Consider the following 19,537-nt stretch of genomic DNA (forward strand, 5'->3'; position numbering starts at 1 on the left):
TGTTTTTAAAAAATCATAATACCTTATCATAATTTTTTAGGGGTGGAAATCACGGCACCCCATCTTTAATAAAGTTGACATGTTGAGTTTCTCAGCAATATCATGATCTTGTTGAATGTGATGCCTTTTCAATTCATATGGATTTTGGTTGGCTGTCTGTGTTTCTATTGTTGTCGTTATAGTTGTGGCGTGGACTCCGCCATCAACTCGGGTTAGAATTATTATTTGTCATTATAGTTATCATTCTAAGTGTGGATGTCTCTTTACTGCCACCCTCTGTAACCTTAATCATCAGAGGAGAAATTGCAAAACTGACCCCAATATTGCTAATCTTTTTTTCCTTTCTTTACAGTGAATGACCTTGGGGGAGACATTAAAGGGGGTGGGAAGAGTTCTGCAGCTGCTGATAAGGTGGTAGAGGAGATAAGAGCCAAGGGAGGCAAGGCTATAGCCAACTATGGTGAGTTTTATGTACTGGGCCCAGTTCTTCTACTCGTCACCCTCTCATCCAACTCATGATAAAATAACAGTAAAGGACCTGATCGATTTCTACTAGTCTTTAAGGACAACTTTGTTTTTTTTACAACATGGGTTCATATTTTAGAATTAGAGAAAATAAAAGATGAGTGTTAAAATGTTTTCACTTACTGCTTTCTATTGTATTAGTGATTTTATTTTGATTTCAGTGGGTGGGGGCATGGTAACAAATGGCTAAATATGTCTTTTTAGACACAATAAGCCGGGAATCTCTTTATTATTATTTACACCAGCCCCCATCAAGTCACACCTACCCATGAAAGATTGTGGTGCATCTTGGGAATGGGCTTATTGTGTCTAAAAATACATTTAGCCACTTGCATGCATGCAAATCAAAATCGTTAAAATCACTAAAACGACAGAAGGAAGTAAATGAAAACATTTTAACGCTCTTCTTTTCTCTAATGACTATCTAAAATATGAACCCTTGTTGTAAAAAGTTGTCCTTTAATTCATGTGCTGTGACTGTCAACGTATTGATTGAAGTCTATGCAAGATTATCACTCCTCTTCATTGTACAGTACATCTGTAAAGACTACATATAATTGTGTCTATTTAGTATTTTATCAGAGCCACAGTATGTGTAGCTGTAATGCAGAGGAAGATCCCCTTGATCAATTTGAGTTGATACTGTATACCTTGACTTTCTGGAATGATGTTTCTATCCATCTTCCCAAACAATGATGGCAAGCAATGAACAGGCAAACATATGTCGCCATGAGGACAGATGGATGCATTAGCATGTCATGCGTCATTAAAGAACATTTTCCATGGCACTTTATCAGCATCTGTACATTATGGATTAAAGTGTGACGTCTCATCATTGTGACCAGCTATTTATTTATCACAAATCTAAGTCAGTTTAAAATTATAATTCCGATGTATTAAGTCTAGAGACTCAAAGACGAAAGTGAAAGATGCAGCATATTAATATCTGTTTGGTGTTAACAGATTCTGTGGAAGATGGAGAGAAAGTGATCCAGACAGCTTTAGATGCATTTGGAAAAATAGGTGAGCTCATCTAAAATCAATATAAAGATTTTACATTAAAGCTGTTACTGCAATTGTTATAAAACAGAATTGTCTATATTTTCTTTTTTCAGATATTGTTGTAAACAATGCTGGGTAAGTCACTATGCAACAATCTTCATAATACAATGTTACCAAGGAAACCACTTTTAAAAGCACATTCATGAATATTTCTGTACAAAAGCTGAAAAGCTCTGTTTTTTTCCCCTCAAGGATACTTCGTGATCGGTCGTTTGCCAGGACTAGCGACATGGACTGGGGTGAGTTGATCCTATCCCAGTAGATGTTACATTGTATGAGTTGATCACTTTTTGTCTCATAAAAATAAAACTCACTCTGGGTTAAAAGCTTGGGAATAAAGTGTTTTTAACACAGGTTTTAAAAAACAGAGTGAGGGTGCGAGTTTGACATGGAGGGGGAGTTCATTCCAGAGCTTAGAGGCAGCCACAGAGAAGGCTCGATTCTCCCCCAAGCACAAGCTTCGATCTAGGGACCACCAGCAGCAGCTTGCCTGCTGATCTCAATGTCCTTGTAGGGACATATAGTTGGAGAAGGTCAGAGATGTAGGATGGTGCTAACCCATGAGCCCACTAGGCATTCCCCTAGTTGTAGTTTTTATGTCCAGGAGTCCACCGTCCGGAACTGTCTATTTGTGAGTATGTTTGTCTGGATGTCTGGAGCTAATCTCTTAAACTAGTTGACCATTCAATGCCACATGCTTTGTGAACGATGTCAGTAGGCCAATGAATCAATCCCCACATATTGTTTCAAATCAGCCTCATGGTTGTGCTATACCAGTCCACTTTACATTTAGCCTTATACATGTAACTCTTGAACCGTAGGCCGTAGACTAAAAATGGTAACCAGAGTCCTTGGTTCAATTTCCCACACATGCCAATTTCTGCCTAACTAGATTTTCTTTCAAACACAGTTGCTCCTCTCCTTAGGATTGGTTATCGTTTGGGCTTTTATACGCTACTGGTGCTTACCCGACACTTTTAAAATGGTGCCTGAACTGATACTTCAGTACTAATAAAAAGCACACAATGTTCTCCCGACTCTTTGTGCTCTGTTACTCGAACATCGCTGTCCTAGACCTACAGGTTCACAATCCAGTATTCCAGTATCCTCATACACAGCCCTGGTTAGGCCACCCAGCCTGGCTTACAGTAGATATGCACCGCATTGTTCCCCTTTTCTTTGAGAGCTGTTCTTTCATCACAATGCACAAAGGCTGGCTTTGTAGATTCAAATATATCTGTTTGGGCCTACATATTTCCATTCCCTTTGGAGTGTTTAATAATAAAACATAATATGATGTGAATGTTACTGTTGGTACTGGCGCATTCTGCCAATTACTTTTTCCATTATTGTCAATATTTATCTCTTTTTATGGTTCAGAACATCAATCATGGAATCAAATCTATTAATTAGCCTAATATAATAGCACGTAGGATGTTGAAGAGTAGGACCATTTTCTGCTACTGCACTTCACAACACAACGTATCATGTCAGCATCAGACACCCTAGTGCCCAGGCATCTTGATCTACAACGTTCATTTTTGGAACGTCTCTCTGCAGCACACAGCCTCCTTTTGTAAGCATGAACAAACGTTTAAAAGCTGAACCACAATGAACTCTAGCGTCCCTATTCTGGGCATGTCATACTAGACAAACATTCTGAAGATAATATGAACGAAGCCTTTGGTGAGGTAATTTGGTTTGACATGTGCTGCTCTACTCCATTTATGGACAGGGTATGAATTTGAGCACCGTTCAGAGATGATATGGAGGCATATGTTTCATAATCAAATTGAAACAAGTGCCTCCATAACATCTCTGATGGGTGTTCTATTTCAGCAATTTACATCATGCAAATATTCAGGTACTTGTCTAAATGAGGATCTTTTTAAAGAAAATTAAAACACATACAAACAATCTAAGATAATCAAACCAAAAATTGTGTTCCACAGAAACAAACCACGTTTCTCATTAGAGATAATGAAAATGATTGCGTACGCTACACAATCATGCCCATTTTGATTATTTCATATACATGCCTCAATCATTGTGTTAAAGCCCCTGGATACAATCTATTATAGTGCACTGCATTTTGTTATGGGGGAGGGTTTTAGCACTCCTCATCGTGCACTAGGGAGGTTTTCCATTGCTCCGAGCCTGCTCCTGTCTATCAAAGGTACCAACCAGATCACTAGATTGGCTTATGTTTGTTGGAGGTTCCTCGAAACCGAACAAAGCTAAGAAATGCACCCTTCGCATGTGTGCACCTTATGTATGGGACAAATATCAGGAGAGTTTGAAGTAGGATTACTTACTTACTTACTTTTAATAGATTAGAAACCAAGGTCACGGTAAACTTTATTATCCACGAGGGAAATTTGGTCTGGGCTTCCACCCCTGCTGCAGCCACAAAAACAGCCACAAGAATATACAATCTAATAAAAATATAAGACCTTGGTCCTTATTCCCTAGATAATGGTTTAAATCAAAAATGAAAATAAAAACAAGCTAGTACACAAAGATCAAGTACGGTAGAAAGCGCACAAAAAAAGATTTTCTCTCTAGTGTATATATACTGTCAATATACTATTTTAGTTCAGACCGACCATGTTGAATGAAACGTCCTGCTCTGTATCCCAGACATGGCTCTGACCTACACTGACTTATATTATGTATCTTTGTGAAACCAGGCAGGTGTTGTTCCTTTGCTCGTTGTCTGAATCACAGATTGCCCCAGGGGGACAATAAAGTATCCTCAAGCCGATGACTTCTTCTGTGACTCGGCTTCCTCCAAGGCAACATTCAATAGATTTTGTTTGTATGCCATTTTACCATGTTATATTGAGTCTTCCTTCCTGCCCTGCGTTCCAGACCTCATCCACAGAGTTCATTTGAGAGGTTCCTTCATGGTGACCAGAGCAGCCTGGAACCACATGAAGAACCAGAAGTTTGGCAGGTGAGGAACTGCTGCAAAAGAAAATATTACTGTGCAGTGTGCACATTTCAGACTCCAGTTCTGACTTACTGGAATGACACACTTACACATAATGTATACACACCATGATACTATCCTATCCTACTATTAAACAAACATACCTCTGTCAGTCCGTCCTCATCCGTTTTTCTTGACCAGTTGATCTGAAATTAAACATGGACATTGGCTTTTGGCATATGCAGGGTGTGAGGTATAACATTTCTCACTGTTTTCCCATATTTAAGCTGTTTATTAGCATTTCACCACAGGCTATATGATCTGTAGTTGCAGTCCTACCAGGCTATGGAATCTCTATTAGTGGTTGTGGTCCCATAGCCCGGATGGATGGTGGGTGGAAATGTGGGTATGGAATAGTACTACAGTACAGTTTATACAATGACTGATGATTGGATTACAGTTAGTGAGGTTCTTTTTATGTGAGGCTTGCTTAGTAGAGATACATGAGTCTACTCACTTAATTTTTTTGTCTGTCTGTATACTATATACAGGTATTAGTCCTTGCCCTTTCGAACATACAGTATGTGCTCCAAATAATGTGCAGTTTGGGTTAGACAGACATCGGACAGACATACATCCAGTTGTTTATTAATAGGATAAGAGGCAAGAAGACAAGAATGACATTACGCAAAGTCATGATACCCTCTTGATTTGCAGCCAGTCAAATCAGATGGATGCATCAGAGAAAGACAGTGAGAGAGAAAATGAAATTTCTCCACGTTCAGCCTGTTGGCATGACGGATCAACTCCTCCCTAATTGTTTCCATTCTTGAAATCCTAATCTTGTGACATGAAAATATGTGACGTTAAGAATCAGTTTATTTGTATTCCATGGTCTCGCCCACTTAAAGACGTTCTTCATAATAATTGATATGAGGGTTCTGAATGCCAGGAAAGTACTTAATTAATTTAGCAATTGGCCAATTGCTTTTTCTTTCTTTTTTAAGATAAAGGGTACTGATGATGTTATCTATATTTGCTGTTATAATGCCTGCAGTAATAGAAATTGAGATCGCATTATATTCAGTCACAAGGCGTAGAGTATCCCAGAACCTAATAATGATGATGCAGATCCGATCATAGCGGCTGGTCTCTGGCCATCGCTAACCTCGTCCGATGCGAGTGGGCTGTGATCTGGGTCATTGGGTTCTGATGGGCAGTGAGGCAGCATGGTGCAGATGTCTCCTCTGGTTGATGGAGTGTTTGTATTGTGTTTCAACTCATTATTACTGCTTGACTGCAGCCAACTCACTGCCTGAGACTGTGTGTGTGTGTGTGTGTGTGTGTGTGTGTGTGTGTGTGTGTGTGTGTGTGTGTGTGTGTGTGTGTGTGTGTGTGTGTGTGTGTGTGTGTGTGTGTGTGTGTGTGTGTGTGTGTGTGTGTGTGGCATGCATTTATTTCTGCTTGTATGCTTTGCGTTGCTAAGAAATTAATACATCTGGCTTGTGTTTGTGTGTTCTAGCCTTCCTTTGTGCCCATACAGTATGCCCACCTCCTTTGTTTCCTTGTATGCATGCAGTATATACAGTATATCCATGCATCTGTCCGGTGTGTCCTTATGTGCATTTGTGTGTGTCGGTGTGCGAATGTAATCTACGCGTTAGTCTGCCACATCCATCAGCGTGCAGCCATGGGTGTCATTCTGCATTAGCACTGACTTGTTTGTTGCCTTGGGGATGTCTGTGAACAGAATCATTATGACGTCGTCAGCCGCAGGGATCTACGGCAACTTTGGTCAGGCCAACTACAGCGCTGCCAAGCTGGGCCTGCTGGGCCTGGCCAACACCCTGGCCATCGAGGGGCAGAAGTATAACATCCTCTGCAACACTATCGCTCCCACCGCAGGCTCCCGACTCACAGAGACCGTCATGCCCCCAGGTAAGCCAGATGTGTGTGTGTGTGTGTGTGTGTGTGTGTGTGTGTGTGTGTGTGTGTGTGTGTGTGTGTGTGTGTGTGTGTGTGTGTGTGTGTGTGTGTGTGTGTGTGTGTGTGTGTGTGTGTGTGTGTGTGTGTGTGTGTGTGTGTGTGTGTGTGTGTCTGTCGTCGGATGGAAACCTTGCATGTCCAAAACCGTTCGTTTTGTATTTATCATCTTAGAAAAATACTAAACTAGTGAAAACAAGCACACACAACGCATCGCATTGCTAGGCGTTGTGTGCTTGTAGATCTGCTGTTTTCACTAGTCTTGTGCGACAGTCTTGTATGATTGCTTTACCATAAAACGTACGCATTTGAAACTTGGAGATACGAGGTTTCTGCCTGACAGTGACGATATATATATATGTGTGTGTGTCAGGGGGCAGCCCATGCCCTATACACTGACTGATACATCTGACTGCTTTCTGTAACATGCAAGGACCGCAATGGTTTTAAACTGCGCTGCTGGTGGCAAACCTGATGATTGGGAGGAGAGGGGTGTTTGTCAGTGCTTTATGAGTAATTTGTTTATTTAAAATGCCATTGGATTGAAATTTCAGCCCAAATGTTTGAGTTTCATTGCAAAACTTATTTAGGAATATTTAGGTTACTTTAGGTTTAGTTGATTGTTGCTAATTGGTTCTGTGTCCTGTGGTAGGATCCACCCCCTATTTAATGGAGGCTGCAGGGACAGTCAGACAGTTAGGCTTGGGCTGAAACACTGGTAGTAACAGCTCTGAGGGAGAGCTGACAGGGCCGACTTATTTTTGCATCAGCCAGCACTGTATATACTTGTGTACAGAGACAGTTGGTGTTCTCTTTAGAGGGAAATGCACGTATATAAAATGTACAGACACACTCTAGACTCTGGAGTGTATAGCATATACTCTGTACTGTGTACATTAAACATTTAAAACAAGCAGTCCTTGATTTAATCTGGCAGTCCTGGCCACTGTATTTTGTTTTGGGATTTGGGGAAAGTGTAACGCCCCAGTATCCACATGAACATTGAGTGCACATGCATATTTTATTCTGAACATTATTCATGAGTAACATGTTGAGTTAAATTAAAGATAATCATATATGCTATATGAGGCTAGCCCCAGTAGAAGCCAACTCATTTATAAACAGCTTTAGCTAAACCGTATGAGCTCCAAGATGCCAACTAACTCCATACATTTTAACTATCCTACTATATGATAAATCTCTGTCCGTTGATGTACTGTATCTCCAGAACCGTCTAGTGCGGTACCTGGCACCGAGTCGTTGTCTAGAACCGCTGATCCGACCGATATGCCCATATGTATAGGCATATATACTGTATATATGGATATCCAGTTGTCTAGAACAACTCTGGTTCTCAACCTGCGGGCCGAGACCACCAGGGGGGTCGTTGGGGGCGACTAGCTGAATGGTTAGGGAGCTGCTTGGGGAACCAGAGCCTGTGGTTGTCCCAGGTTCGATTCCAGGCCATGCCAGCAATGTGGATGTGTGTCCCTGAGCAAGACTCTTAACCCCTAATTGCTCACGCGCTCCTTTGGCACTGTTTGTTAAGTTGTGCTTTGAGTATAGCTTTTCTGTGTGTGTGACATGTCACTTATGAGCGTTGAGTGTTTCGTGGTCACTTTATGTATATATTCTTCTTGTTGCAATAGCTTTTCGACACTTTATGTTTATATTCTTCTTTTTTTGTGCTTGCTCTTTGGACTGTACACTACAGTACTCTTTTCTTTTTTTTTTACTTCTTTGTAACTTGTAACCTTAAACTGCTGTGCTGCCTCTGGGCAACTGAATTTCCCCTGTGGGATAATAAAGGTATCTATCCTTGTGGGCAGCGAATCAGCTGGGTTGGGCTGAAAATACTGAATTTCCCCCTCGGGAGGAAGTAGGTAACTATTACTATTATTATGTGTGTTTTAGGAGTGTCCCTAGATGACAGGACTTTTAAGACCTTTTTAATTCCAAAATGTAATGCCATTAAAGTAATCAACGAACTATACACAAGAACTAGTCAAATATTGGCCAAATTCTTAAATCATTATAAAAGAGGCCAATATTGTGAAAATAGCTGTTCTACAAGGTCACCATGCCTTGCAAGTGCTGAGCTTGTAGATCAGTAGTCTAACCTAACGCGGACAGTCTATGCTGCAGATGGGCGGGGATACACAACCCGGCAAATCTCACGGGAGTCTCCGGCCAATAGCATGTGTTCTCCTCCCCCCACCCTCCTCTGCTCAGCGCATGCTCCGCTCTGTTCCTCTCCTCCTCCTCTGAGAACGCTGCTGCGTCATGACGTCAACACATTCTGTGCGACGCCCCTCTGCACTCTGATTGGTTAGGGAAATTCTACACTTCCTACATCAGTGATTTTAACGCGATAGCCCAGGCTTTATTTTTCTACCGATCACCAAATAAAGGCTGGGTTTCCGAGGCTAGTAGATCAGTTATTTTTCATAATGTTTGTCTGTGGAACTGAGTCAAACCAAATAAAATGTTGGGGTGCCCGCTGGCCTAGCGGTCCAGGTGCATACCACATAGGCTCTTATGCCTGACAGCTTGATGCAAGTTCGAGTCCCGTTCCTGACGACCTTTGCTGCGTGTCTCTCCCCATCTTCTCCATCTCCCTCTTTCCTGTCAGACTTGAAAGATCAATAAATGCAGACAATCCAGAAACAATTACAATACAATTCCAAGTGCTTGTCAGGATGGGGGAGTCCCCAGTTCAAATATGATTATTGAAAAGGTTGAGAACCACTGGTCTTGAACCAGTGATCGACCGCTGATCGACTGGAGCCCAAATGGGCACGGTCTAGTTTGCCAAATAACAAGACCCATGTTTAAATGGAGGAAATGGTAAAGATCTGAAATGTAAGTGGTATAAAGATTGATATCACTCGTGTATTAGCTCTGTACAAGTCAAATTGTTTTGTCATTCCTCCTTGCTGTTCTGAAGCAGCATCTGTCGCACTGTGCTGTGCCAACTGGCACAGCAGTGTTTCTGTCTTTGTAAATGGCACTGCTCCATGTATCAGCCAGCTTTCAATGACCCAGACCTTTTTATGTAAAGAAAAAAAAATCATGAAAACATTGCAGCCTTGCACTTAAACGGAGGGTTAGTTTATACTGCATGTCGCTGGTGACCAGTGTTCACGGACATGCTTTGCAGACATTGAATGCGGCGCCGGCATATAAAAGCTCTTGTTTTACGTGATGTGTGTGTCTGTCTGTCTGTCTGTCTGTCTGTCTGTCTGTCTGTCTGTCTGTCTGTCTGTCAATATAGTATGCCACTGTAAATCAAAAAGCAAACAAGCACATTGGCTCACTGCACTGGTAAATGTCTCAAAAAAAGCGAATATGCACATCGGCACACGCCAACATCGACCAGAGAGCATGCTGCTAGGTGAGTGAGTGCCCGCGCAGAGCAGCCGCGCATCGGCAAGCACATGGTGGGCGGAATAGGTTCGCTTTTCACCAATCACCTATAATTGCACTCCCTTCTAGTCTCACATGGTCTGACCCATAGACCTACAACGAGAGACAGAGGTTAGATATCCATATCTAATTGTCTGGCTACTGTGATCAATCTACTACTGTAATCAAAAATAAAATAAAAAGCTTGTTGGATAAAGTGAAAACACAGTGACTATTAATTGTGAGATCTACATTGGGAAAGCAACATTGTCAGAGTGTGTCAGCATGCTTTTTGTCTCCACCAGCGAAAGCATGTGGGAGAGTATGTTTTCGCCCCTGTCCGTCCGTCTGTGCGTGCGTCCGTGCGTGCGTCCCTCCGTCTGTTACCAGCTAATCTCTCAGTTGCTGCCAAACTGTGCACAGTCTGCACTCCCTGAATACCACTACCGAACCTCTGCCCCAAATCTTTCTCATGGGCCTGTTCTAGCGCCACCAGGAGGCTGATTTTTGTAAAACTTACTTTTGCCAGTACTCCTACAGATTTTGTCCAAAAATCTCGCAAATCCATAGACAGTATCTCTACAGTCATGTGATCGACATGGATCTGTCTGATTTTCCATATTCCATCCTGATTGGCTAAAACTGGCTTCCAAAGTTTGCAGGATTGGTCCGTTTTGAATAAAATGCCTGAAATCATGAACGCATGATGACGTGTGATTTTGGTGAAATTGTGCATGCACATTCCCAATAGGCAAAGGAATAAATGCCACTTGAAAAAAATCAAATCAGCCTCATGGTGGCGCTGTAACAGGCCAATTCGTGTTTTTACCTTTAACTCCACTGATCAGAGTAAAACTTTGTATTCGCACTCCCTAGAGGCCTAGGAAAAACCTTTGCTCTGCATTTTTCACATCTGCCTTTTACAGCGCCACCAGGAGGCCGACTTATGTAAAACTCATTTCTTCCTATTATTCCTTGAGATTTTAACCATAAATCATGCAAATCAGTACACAGTATCTCTATAGTCATGTGATCAAGACAGATCTGTCAGATATTTCATATTCCATCCTAATTGGCTAACATTGGCTTCCAAAGTTTGCAGGATTGGTCCATTTTGAACAAAATGATTACATCATGAACGCAGCTTGTGATTACAGAGAAATTCTGCAAGCATATTCCCACTAGGTACACACTAGTCTGTATATCACAACCACAAGGCAGGCAACATGGAGCTTTATTGTGATCTGGTACATTGTGTTCTTTTTGTTTTTTGGGGGTGAGTTTGACTCAGTTTTGAGACGTGAACATATATTTGTGCGGACTGCGTGTACATTACAACCTGGTAAATACGTATGTTGTAAGTTAGGTACTACTGTCTTCAGGGCCAGAAGGATAACAGCCATGTTAATGTTGCATAATGACTGGATGAATTGTAGGTTAAACATTCATGGTTACAATGTTATATAGCCTAGATATACACACATTGTTAAAAGAAAACTACAACATTATCCTTGCTGGTAACATCAACTCTAATGTGATGGCACTGCTGTAGCACCAGTTCTGCACATTGACCTGTCTGCACTTCTGTTAACATCAGCTATTCAAGTGTGTAGTGACAGCTACACACACACACAAAAAAGTGTGTAGTGTGATCAAGGGATGCAAGCACACATGCATGAACATGCATGAACACACACACACACACACACACACACACACACACACACACACACACACACACACACACACACACAGTACAATGATAACAAATTGTTTATCCCATTCTTATTGAACACATCTTTTGACAGTTAATTCAATTGTAATTAAGTAAAAATAAATATAAAGCGTAAATAAATACATAACAAAATACATTTTGTAGTTGCTTCATGTACAGTATAGTGAGCCTACAACACATTTGTAGAAAGCTGTCAGTCGATCGTTTGGTCTTTGGCTAAATCTAAAAGCGACGGTGAATCCTTCATATATTGGGCACATGTCATCATTTCCTATGTTGGTCTTAGACTTCATTTGAAATTGCTTTCACACCTGTCTGATTGGAAGAGGACTTACAAGTTCTTCACAAAAGATTTCCATCTCTATGGAACTACATTTTCAAATAACACGGGGCTCATTTAAGAATAATATTTCAACCAAAGTGTTACATAATGCGTGTAATTAAAAGCTGGGTGGCTGAGCCGCTCCACTCCTGGTATAAAACCGGCGGATACGCTTACCTTGCCCTTGTGGAAAGGCATTCATTCACTATCAGCCACCCATTCTAAAATTAACATATGCTATTGGAGTGATTTTAATTCTCACAAAGCTGGAGAGAGTCACAGAGCCAGGACAATATTATGTAATGTCATTAGCAGCGACAGCTTACATCTGCTCCAGACTGACAATGAATTTGAAGCTGACTTTGGGTTTTTCACACCCAAGCTTTATTTTATGATGGCACTAAGCTAAGTACCAAACCACAAAATGTGCCCACATCCCCTTGAAATCCTCTTTGGCCTTGTCAGTGCACCCACACAGCCAGACCCCTGGCCAGCGACACAACTCTGTTTCTGGTGTCATGCAAGTTCAAGTATAACAGACCTTACAGTACACTGAACAATCCTGAGAAAATGTGATCATACTGTATATGTCCTCCCTTAGGAATTCTCCCTTAAAGCTTCTTAACCCTCTCTTGGGTGGTGCAGTGGTAAAGTGATTGCCCACCACCGCAGAGGTTGTGGCTTAGAATCCACCGTGGTCAGTGGTGCATTCGACTTTGTCGAATGTCTTTGCCAACACAATTTGACCGCGTTTCGGTGGAGGGCGGGGAGGAGGATATTTGTTTGCCTAGGATCCAGCCTGATTCGCTACATTCGTCTTTTTCTCACTTGATTTCTCAGTGTGGCCAGGGTCCATTTGACTAGTATTTCCATTACAAGTCAGGAAGTGACTCGAGTTTTATATCGGAGAACACTGGTCCCGCCCCCTCCACAGACCAATCAGAAGCTGCGAGTTGTTTACACTCATTTGGAAACAGAGATTGGGTTCTTTCCAAGCTAGATACTTGTAACCTACGGGCTGGGGTGGCACCTGTCAGCAGGGAGTACTGGGTGGGAGTAATAGGATGATAGCTCTATGTCCTCCTGGTGGGGGCTCCTCACTGGCAGCGGCAGGTGAGTAAGTAGGATAGCGACAGCAGTGACGGTACATGAAATCTCTTCGCCTCGGAATAGGGGAATGTGATTACTCCTCGGAGTGTGTTGGCTAGGAGAAATGAGTATTAGATGCTGTATCTATTTAAACTATCTATATAAAATCTATATAAACTTGAATTTTCAGTTTTCATACACATCCACTTTTTCCCAATGACTTTCGACTGAGTGTGATCCAACGCCAAAGAACTGCCATCGTTTTGTACCGTCTCGTAGGTAGATGACAAGAGTGTCTCACTCTATTATTCATGTGACATGTTTTGTCTTCATGTAGATCTGGTGGAGTCCTTGAAGGCGGAGTACGTCGCTCCCCTGGTCATGTGGCTCTGCCATGACCAGTGCCATGAAAATGGAGGCTTGTTTGAGGTACGGGAGAGAACCCTAATGAGCATTACCCCCCATCGCACACCCATTTCTCTGTGAACTCCAAGGATAGGAACTTAAGAAGTATCACTTGCATTAAAATGCTCTGGAGAAAATGTCTTTCCCTCTTTGCGTCATTAGCAACACACTCGTGATCCCCCCCAGCATTAAAGTCATTTTTCTGTCCTGTCTGTGTTTTCTATTAACACTCTTACTGTATGTTTCTCGTCTATTTTCAGGTTGGAGCAGGATGGATTGGAAAATGTGAGTCCCCCTCCCCTAGGAAACGTCTGTAGACTCTGTACTCATTTACAATATTCAGTGGCCGCTGGTGGTTGAGTGTCTGCATCTGGTTTGTAATATGCAGCATTTGTCTGCGTGTGTGTGCGTGCGTGTGTGCGTGCGTGTGTGTACAGTGCGCTGGGAGCGTTCCCAGGGCCACACTGTGAGGCGCAAGAACCAGAACATAACTCCAGAGGCTGTCAGGGACCATTGGGACAGCATCTGTGATTTTACAGATGCCACAAAGCCTGCTAACATACAAGGTTGGTAACACACAGATAGTAATCACACAAACACTCAAGCCCGCATGCAGATGCAGACATGCGTACATACACTCCGACAGAGTAATGTATTATTGTGCCATGATTGGGACGTACCCTTGTCTTGTATTACTGAGAGAAAATGTAAGGCCACTGCAAATCCAATTCTGACAATGTAATATTGGTTCTTATGTACATATGAGTTTAAATTAAAGTCTGAGCCAACTTGTCTGTCTGTCTGTCTGTCTGTCTGTCTGTCTCTCTCTCTCTCTCTCTCTCTCTCTCTCTCTCTCTCTCTCTCTCCCTCCCTCTGTGCTTTTAAAGTTTTAAACCACATCATCTGATTGCGTAGTCAGTCTTTCATATGATCATTCAGCAATGTTCAAGACTAATCCCTTGCAGCTTCTATGATGTCAAGTAAAAAAAAGAAAAAGAGAAAATGAAATCCTACCACAGAATACAAAATCTAATGATCCTCCTTCAGGTCCATGAATGAAGTTGGAAATGTCAATCAAAATGTGATCTTCCATGCCACAGTTTTGAGAAATGGTCTTAACATCAAAATGAGTGTATTTGTTATGAATGTTATGAAGGATGGTGACGATGGGAGGGGGAACTTTGAACTCCTGTGACTCAGTGAGTTTTCAAAAGAGTCTGCTGACTTCTGTCAGGACACTAAGAGAGGCAGAGTGGAGGAAAAGCACATTGTGAAAGTCAGAAAGAGACAGAGACAGAAAAAGGCGTAGTATCACATAGTGGCGTATCACAGCCCCTTTTTTCTTTTAAATATATATAGCAAACAGGTCATCTTGGGCAGCAGGAGTATCACAACCCTTAAGGTCACATACAGACAGAAAGCTGTTGATTGTTATTTCTCTAGAGGAAGTAGACGACAGAGGGAGGGCTGTTGGTAATAGTGTTAGCCAAGTGGCAATCTGGCGAGCCATCGCAAAGAAAGGGCGACTCCCACTCGGTCTGTCTCTCTTTCTTTTTCAGAAGCGTAGCGACTCTGAGGCTGTCTCGAGAGATTAGCCAAGTGGGAGCGTCTGTGGTAGACTGATATGTTAGACTGGCTGATATACTGTACTGACCATTATTTAACCTTCTTTGACGTCAGCTACAGTATTTTTTAGGCCTGTGACGATTCACTTTTTCCCGATTCGATTCGATTTCGATTCATAGGGTGACGATTCGATTATATCACGATTATTGTGTTTTCCTGCGATTTGCGATTCAAATCACGATTATTGCGATTTTTCCCCAAAGATTACAGCTTTTTTATATTGAAACATTTTAAAACAATTCCAAACAATATAAAACATTAAAAGTTGAATCATATACTTCAAATCAATGCAGCCAAATAAAGTCAGTCAATCTTTCTGACATTTATTTCAGCCAAAGTGCCAGTGGTACAACATTACAACAACATGTTCCTGGTCAAGATGCCAGAAAACACAGAACACAACAGTCATAAAAAAAAAGAGCCATAACATGACATCCTCATGATCTAAAACTGTTCCTTTAGGACCTGTACTTACTCTGACTTTTTTTTATTTTATAAATAAATACAATCGGGAAAATCTATTCTGAACTTTGAAAATCGATTAATTGAATCGCCAGGATTAACATCACGATAATATAGTAAATCGATTTTTTTGCACAGGCCTAGTATTTTTACCACTTAACCTGGCCTCCCTGTTTAAAAAAGGAAAATATCTGATCTACAAGATCACAGAACGTCGACGAGTTTTGAGCTTGCTCGGGATCGGCTTATTCCGCTATGGACCCCAAAATCTGGCATCGGTCGGGCCCTAGTCTGTGGGTAGCCGGTCTCATTAGCAGGACTGTGTAGCGACTGTGTAGCTTATTACAGGGACAACTTGTGCCCTCTGTTTTGATACCACATGCCACAGAGCCATGCTAATTAGCAGCTGCAGTTGTACTTCCAACTCTCCTTCACCTATTTATATTGTCCCACTGAGTCAGATTTATTGTAATTGGGGCTACATTGGGACAATGACAACACATGTAGTTAGACACTGAAGGACACATTTAACACTAAGACTTAAAAAAGGTATATTATTGCACCCACAATATACCATTTACAATATAGGCCTTTACACATTAACATACTGTAGCCCCTACCGCCCTTTCCGCTTTCCCTGCATTTGAATCGCCTCAATCCGCATGGGCATTTGAGGGTCACATCACCTGGACAGATCTATTTATAACTTTTATTTATATAGCCAGGAGAGGAGGGCAGTGTGAGGATGAATTATGAAAATGTGGGAATTGGCGTGCCGCAAGGATACTGACAGTTGGCTGGCTTGTCATCTCAAGGTTTATTGATCTGAGGTCAGTATCCCCTCTTGGAGGCAGCACAAATATTGGCAGACTTGGTCACAGAAAGGAGTCAATGTTGTGCAACTGTAGATAGTTTTCTTAATTTGTAGCGTTGCTACTACGAAATCCTATATACAGTACTTCATTGACCGGAGTCCCCCAGGGATCTACTGTATACTAGGCCCCCTTCTTTCCCTCTACACCAAAGCTCTTCACGCAAATCGCGTTGTGCTTCTAGCTCGGGTACTGGGATGATAGTGTTCATGAGGTTAACTGAGTGAGATCCATCCTAAAACTGTGTGCAGACAGTTGCAGTAAAGACTTGAATGTTTTAGCTCTCTCTCTCTCTCTCTCTCTCTCTCTCCCTCTCCACCCACTCCTCTTCTGTACTCTGAACAGAGTCTTTGGCAACGCTGGTGGAGGTGTTGTCCAAGGTGGATTCAGCGGGTGGAGTGGGTGTCAACCCCACAGCATCTATGGCCATCTCGGGTGCACCAGCCTCTGGAATCAATCCTGTGAGTAGCAGTTATACATTTTGTCACCAAATCCTTGGGGGAAACTATTTTAATTACGTCCGAGAGGAGATGTGTGAAGCAACAGTTTACTATTTTAATTGCGTCCGGGAGGAGATGTGTGAAGCAACAGTATGTGTGTGAGATAAAGACATTAGCTACTGGTGCCTCTAAAGTTACCACCAATCCCTCCCTGCCTGCAGATATTACCTTCCTTGCTTCTTTTATTCTTTCCTACCTACAGCTCCTTTCCTCTTTTCTTTCTCCTGTTGAACTCACTCTCTCTTTCTCTCCCTCTCATGCACGTACGCACGCACACTAGTTTGGAGTCATAAACCCACTGACTGTCAACGTTGGTTACAAATACAGTCCACCTCATGACTGTTTAATATCACTACTCTGTTCTCAATGAGAGTCGCCATCACCCTTTAAGGAACCTCTCCAAACCGACACAGGGCATAATTCACACATGGACCGTGCACGGACCGTGCACACGGCACGCTCGGCAAGTGCAAAGTTGTTCTTGCTTTATTTTTAGAGTGCATTGTACAAAAAGAAAGGTGGAGCATAATGACTCGATGGCAACTTGCATCTCAGGCCCTCGTTCAGTTTGTGCTGCAGTCACGGACAGTGAACTGATTGCAGCTCACAGCTGGCGCTGTGTCTTAAATAAAACATGGGCCATATGTATAATCACATCACATCATACCATGGCCTTAAATCACGGCAGCCATTTTCTGTACCAGTTGTTGCTCAAAGGGCAATAACTAATCTGGTGTTGTGACTAAACAAAAAAAAAACAAGTTGGGTGTTTTGTTTTTCTTGTTTCCTTTTTTTTACCTCATAAATCGCAGACTGTGAAATGGTCACTTTATCTGTCTCTTTTAGAGTTTGTTTGGAGAATCATTACATTTTTTTAGTGAGAAAGTGATATGGAGATAAGCGGTTTCTGCCCGACAGCAACAATATACTGTATTCTGTATCTCATTCATGGCATGAGAGCAGATCTACAGATTCAATCTCATCAAACATCAACAGGACAGCAGGCCCCTACAGTAATATCAATAGCCAAATTCAGAACACTCATGGACCAAGTGCAACAGCGCTGTGTGCTTCAGCGTCTTTGTCTTAATGGTGCTCTCCCTGTTTGGATGATCAATGTCCTCCTTACTGAGTCTATGGTCAAACCATGGACTGCGTGATGTGTATGCCAGTATGGTTGGACAGGAGAACAGGGACGGACACACCATGGCACCTGAAGACAAACATGGTCATAGTGTTCCCAGCTGACTTGGTGTCGGCTGTCTGTGTGGATTATTGTGTACTGTTGCTGCACTAGTTCTGACTATTTATTCTGGTTTTGCTTATTTCATGCTGTTGTGCCTGTATGCCATGTCTGCTTACTCTCTAGAACGGTTGTTCAGATATTACATCCATTTCTCACACTGGTTTGGATGCTGCCTTGCATCATCCGCCCTCTCTGCCTCCTTATGTTCTCTTGCGGGGACATGGCAGACCCAAGAGACCTTTTTACTTGCATATTTAGTACTTTTACAAACAGTTTTTGTTTCTTTTCAAATTTCCTGTGTGGGCTAGCTTGCTCAGCTTTAAGTCTGTGTGGTATAGTGAGTGCCGGTGTAGTTGACTAAAGTACATAAGAGTACATCAGTTTAAGCACACTCATTGCTGTGAGGTATAAGCATTTTTTGTTTGAATTATTTGTATGGCTCTGCTGTATCTGTGGAAGAAGAAGAAGAAGAATATTATTTACCTCAAAACTAGATATTAAGTTAACTTCATTCCTGCTTTTCAGAGAACATTTTGTTCAGTGTGATGTTGTTTAAGACATGTTGATGAAACATCCCCTCCCCTCCCCTCCCCTCCCCTCCCCTCCCCTCCCCTCCCCTCCCCTCCCCTCAGATGGAAGCAGTGGGACAGAAAATTTCAGACACAACATTCACCTACTCTCACATTCAATGTATCCTCTATGCCCTGGGAGTGGGCATGTCCACCAGTGACCCTGACCATCTCAGGTGAGTTTGCGAGAGTGAGAGGGGCTAGACATTACTGTTGACACAATCTGTAATACAGCACGCCTTCCTGCGCCGTGCGTCTTTCTTTAGACCCATGAAGAATGTCACGTTTGCACACTGCTGTCATCTTTATGTTATTTAGGTTCCTGTATGAAGGACACGAGGGCTTCAGCTGCCTGCCTACCTTTGGGGTCATCCCCTCCCAGTCGGCCATGATGGATGGAGGTCTGAGCTCTGTCCCTGGACTCAACATAGATTTTACCCAGGTTGGACACTGGGGCGAAAAGTGTGTGTGTGTGTGTGTGTGTGTGTGTGTGTGTGTGTGTGTGTGTGTGTGTGTGTGTGTGTGTGTGTGCGTGTGCGTGACCATCACACTACACATTTCTGTTTTCATTTGCGGATACAGCATTATGTATCCATATGGTATGTGTCACACAGTCCTGCACAGAAATGGCACACAATCGGCTTCACTCATACTCTGCTGTTCCCACATTGTTTTCTAACAGGTGTTGCATGGAGAACAGTATCTGGAACTTTACAAACCTCTGCCGACCTCAGGTATTTCCTTTTCTTGAACGTTCAACCTCAAATCCCAATAACGGTACATCTTTATAGATGTTACTCTAAG

The 19,537-nt window shown here is 42.3% G+C and overlaps 1 protein-coding gene across 2 annotated transcripts in view; it reads left to right on the plus strand.

The window, feature by feature from the left end:
* The window catches only part of hsd17b4 (hydroxysteroid (17-beta) dehydrogenase 4), a 148,283-nt gene that overhangs the window by 116,752 nt on the left and 11,994 nt on the right, over positions 1-19,537 (plus strand). For both annotated transcript variants that reach the window (XM_080738885.1, XM_080738886.1), the window contains 13 exons: positions 353-460; positions 1,489-1,548; positions 1,641-1,662; positions 1,780-1,826; positions 4,459-4,543; positions 6,270-6,457; positions 13,391-13,482; positions 13,719-13,743; positions 13,896-14,024; positions 16,764-16,879; positions 18,797-18,909; positions 19,052-19,175; positions 19,416-19,467. In XM_080738885.1, the coding sequence (XP_080595011.1) occupies positions 353-460; positions 1,489-1,548; positions 1,641-1,662; positions 1,780-1,826; positions 4,459-4,543; positions 6,270-6,457; positions 13,391-13,482; positions 13,719-13,743; positions 13,896-14,024; positions 16,764-16,879; positions 18,797-18,909; positions 19,052-19,175; positions 19,416-19,467 (1,161 nt within the window). The remainder of the gene's footprint in view (positions 1-352; positions 461-1,488; positions 1,549-1,640; positions 1,663-1,779; positions 1,827-4,458; positions 4,544-6,269; positions 6,458-13,390; positions 13,483-13,718; positions 13,744-13,895; positions 14,025-16,763; positions 16,880-18,796; positions 18,910-19,051; positions 19,176-19,415; positions 19,468-19,537) is intronic.

The sequence above is a fragment of the Nannobrachium achirus genome (assembly GCF_963921795.1).
Source record: "Nannobrachium achirus genome assembly, chromosome: 12".
NCBI classification, from domain to species: Eukaryota; Metazoa; Chordata; class Actinopteri; order Myctophiformes; family Myctophidae; genus Nannobrachium; species Nannobrachium achirus.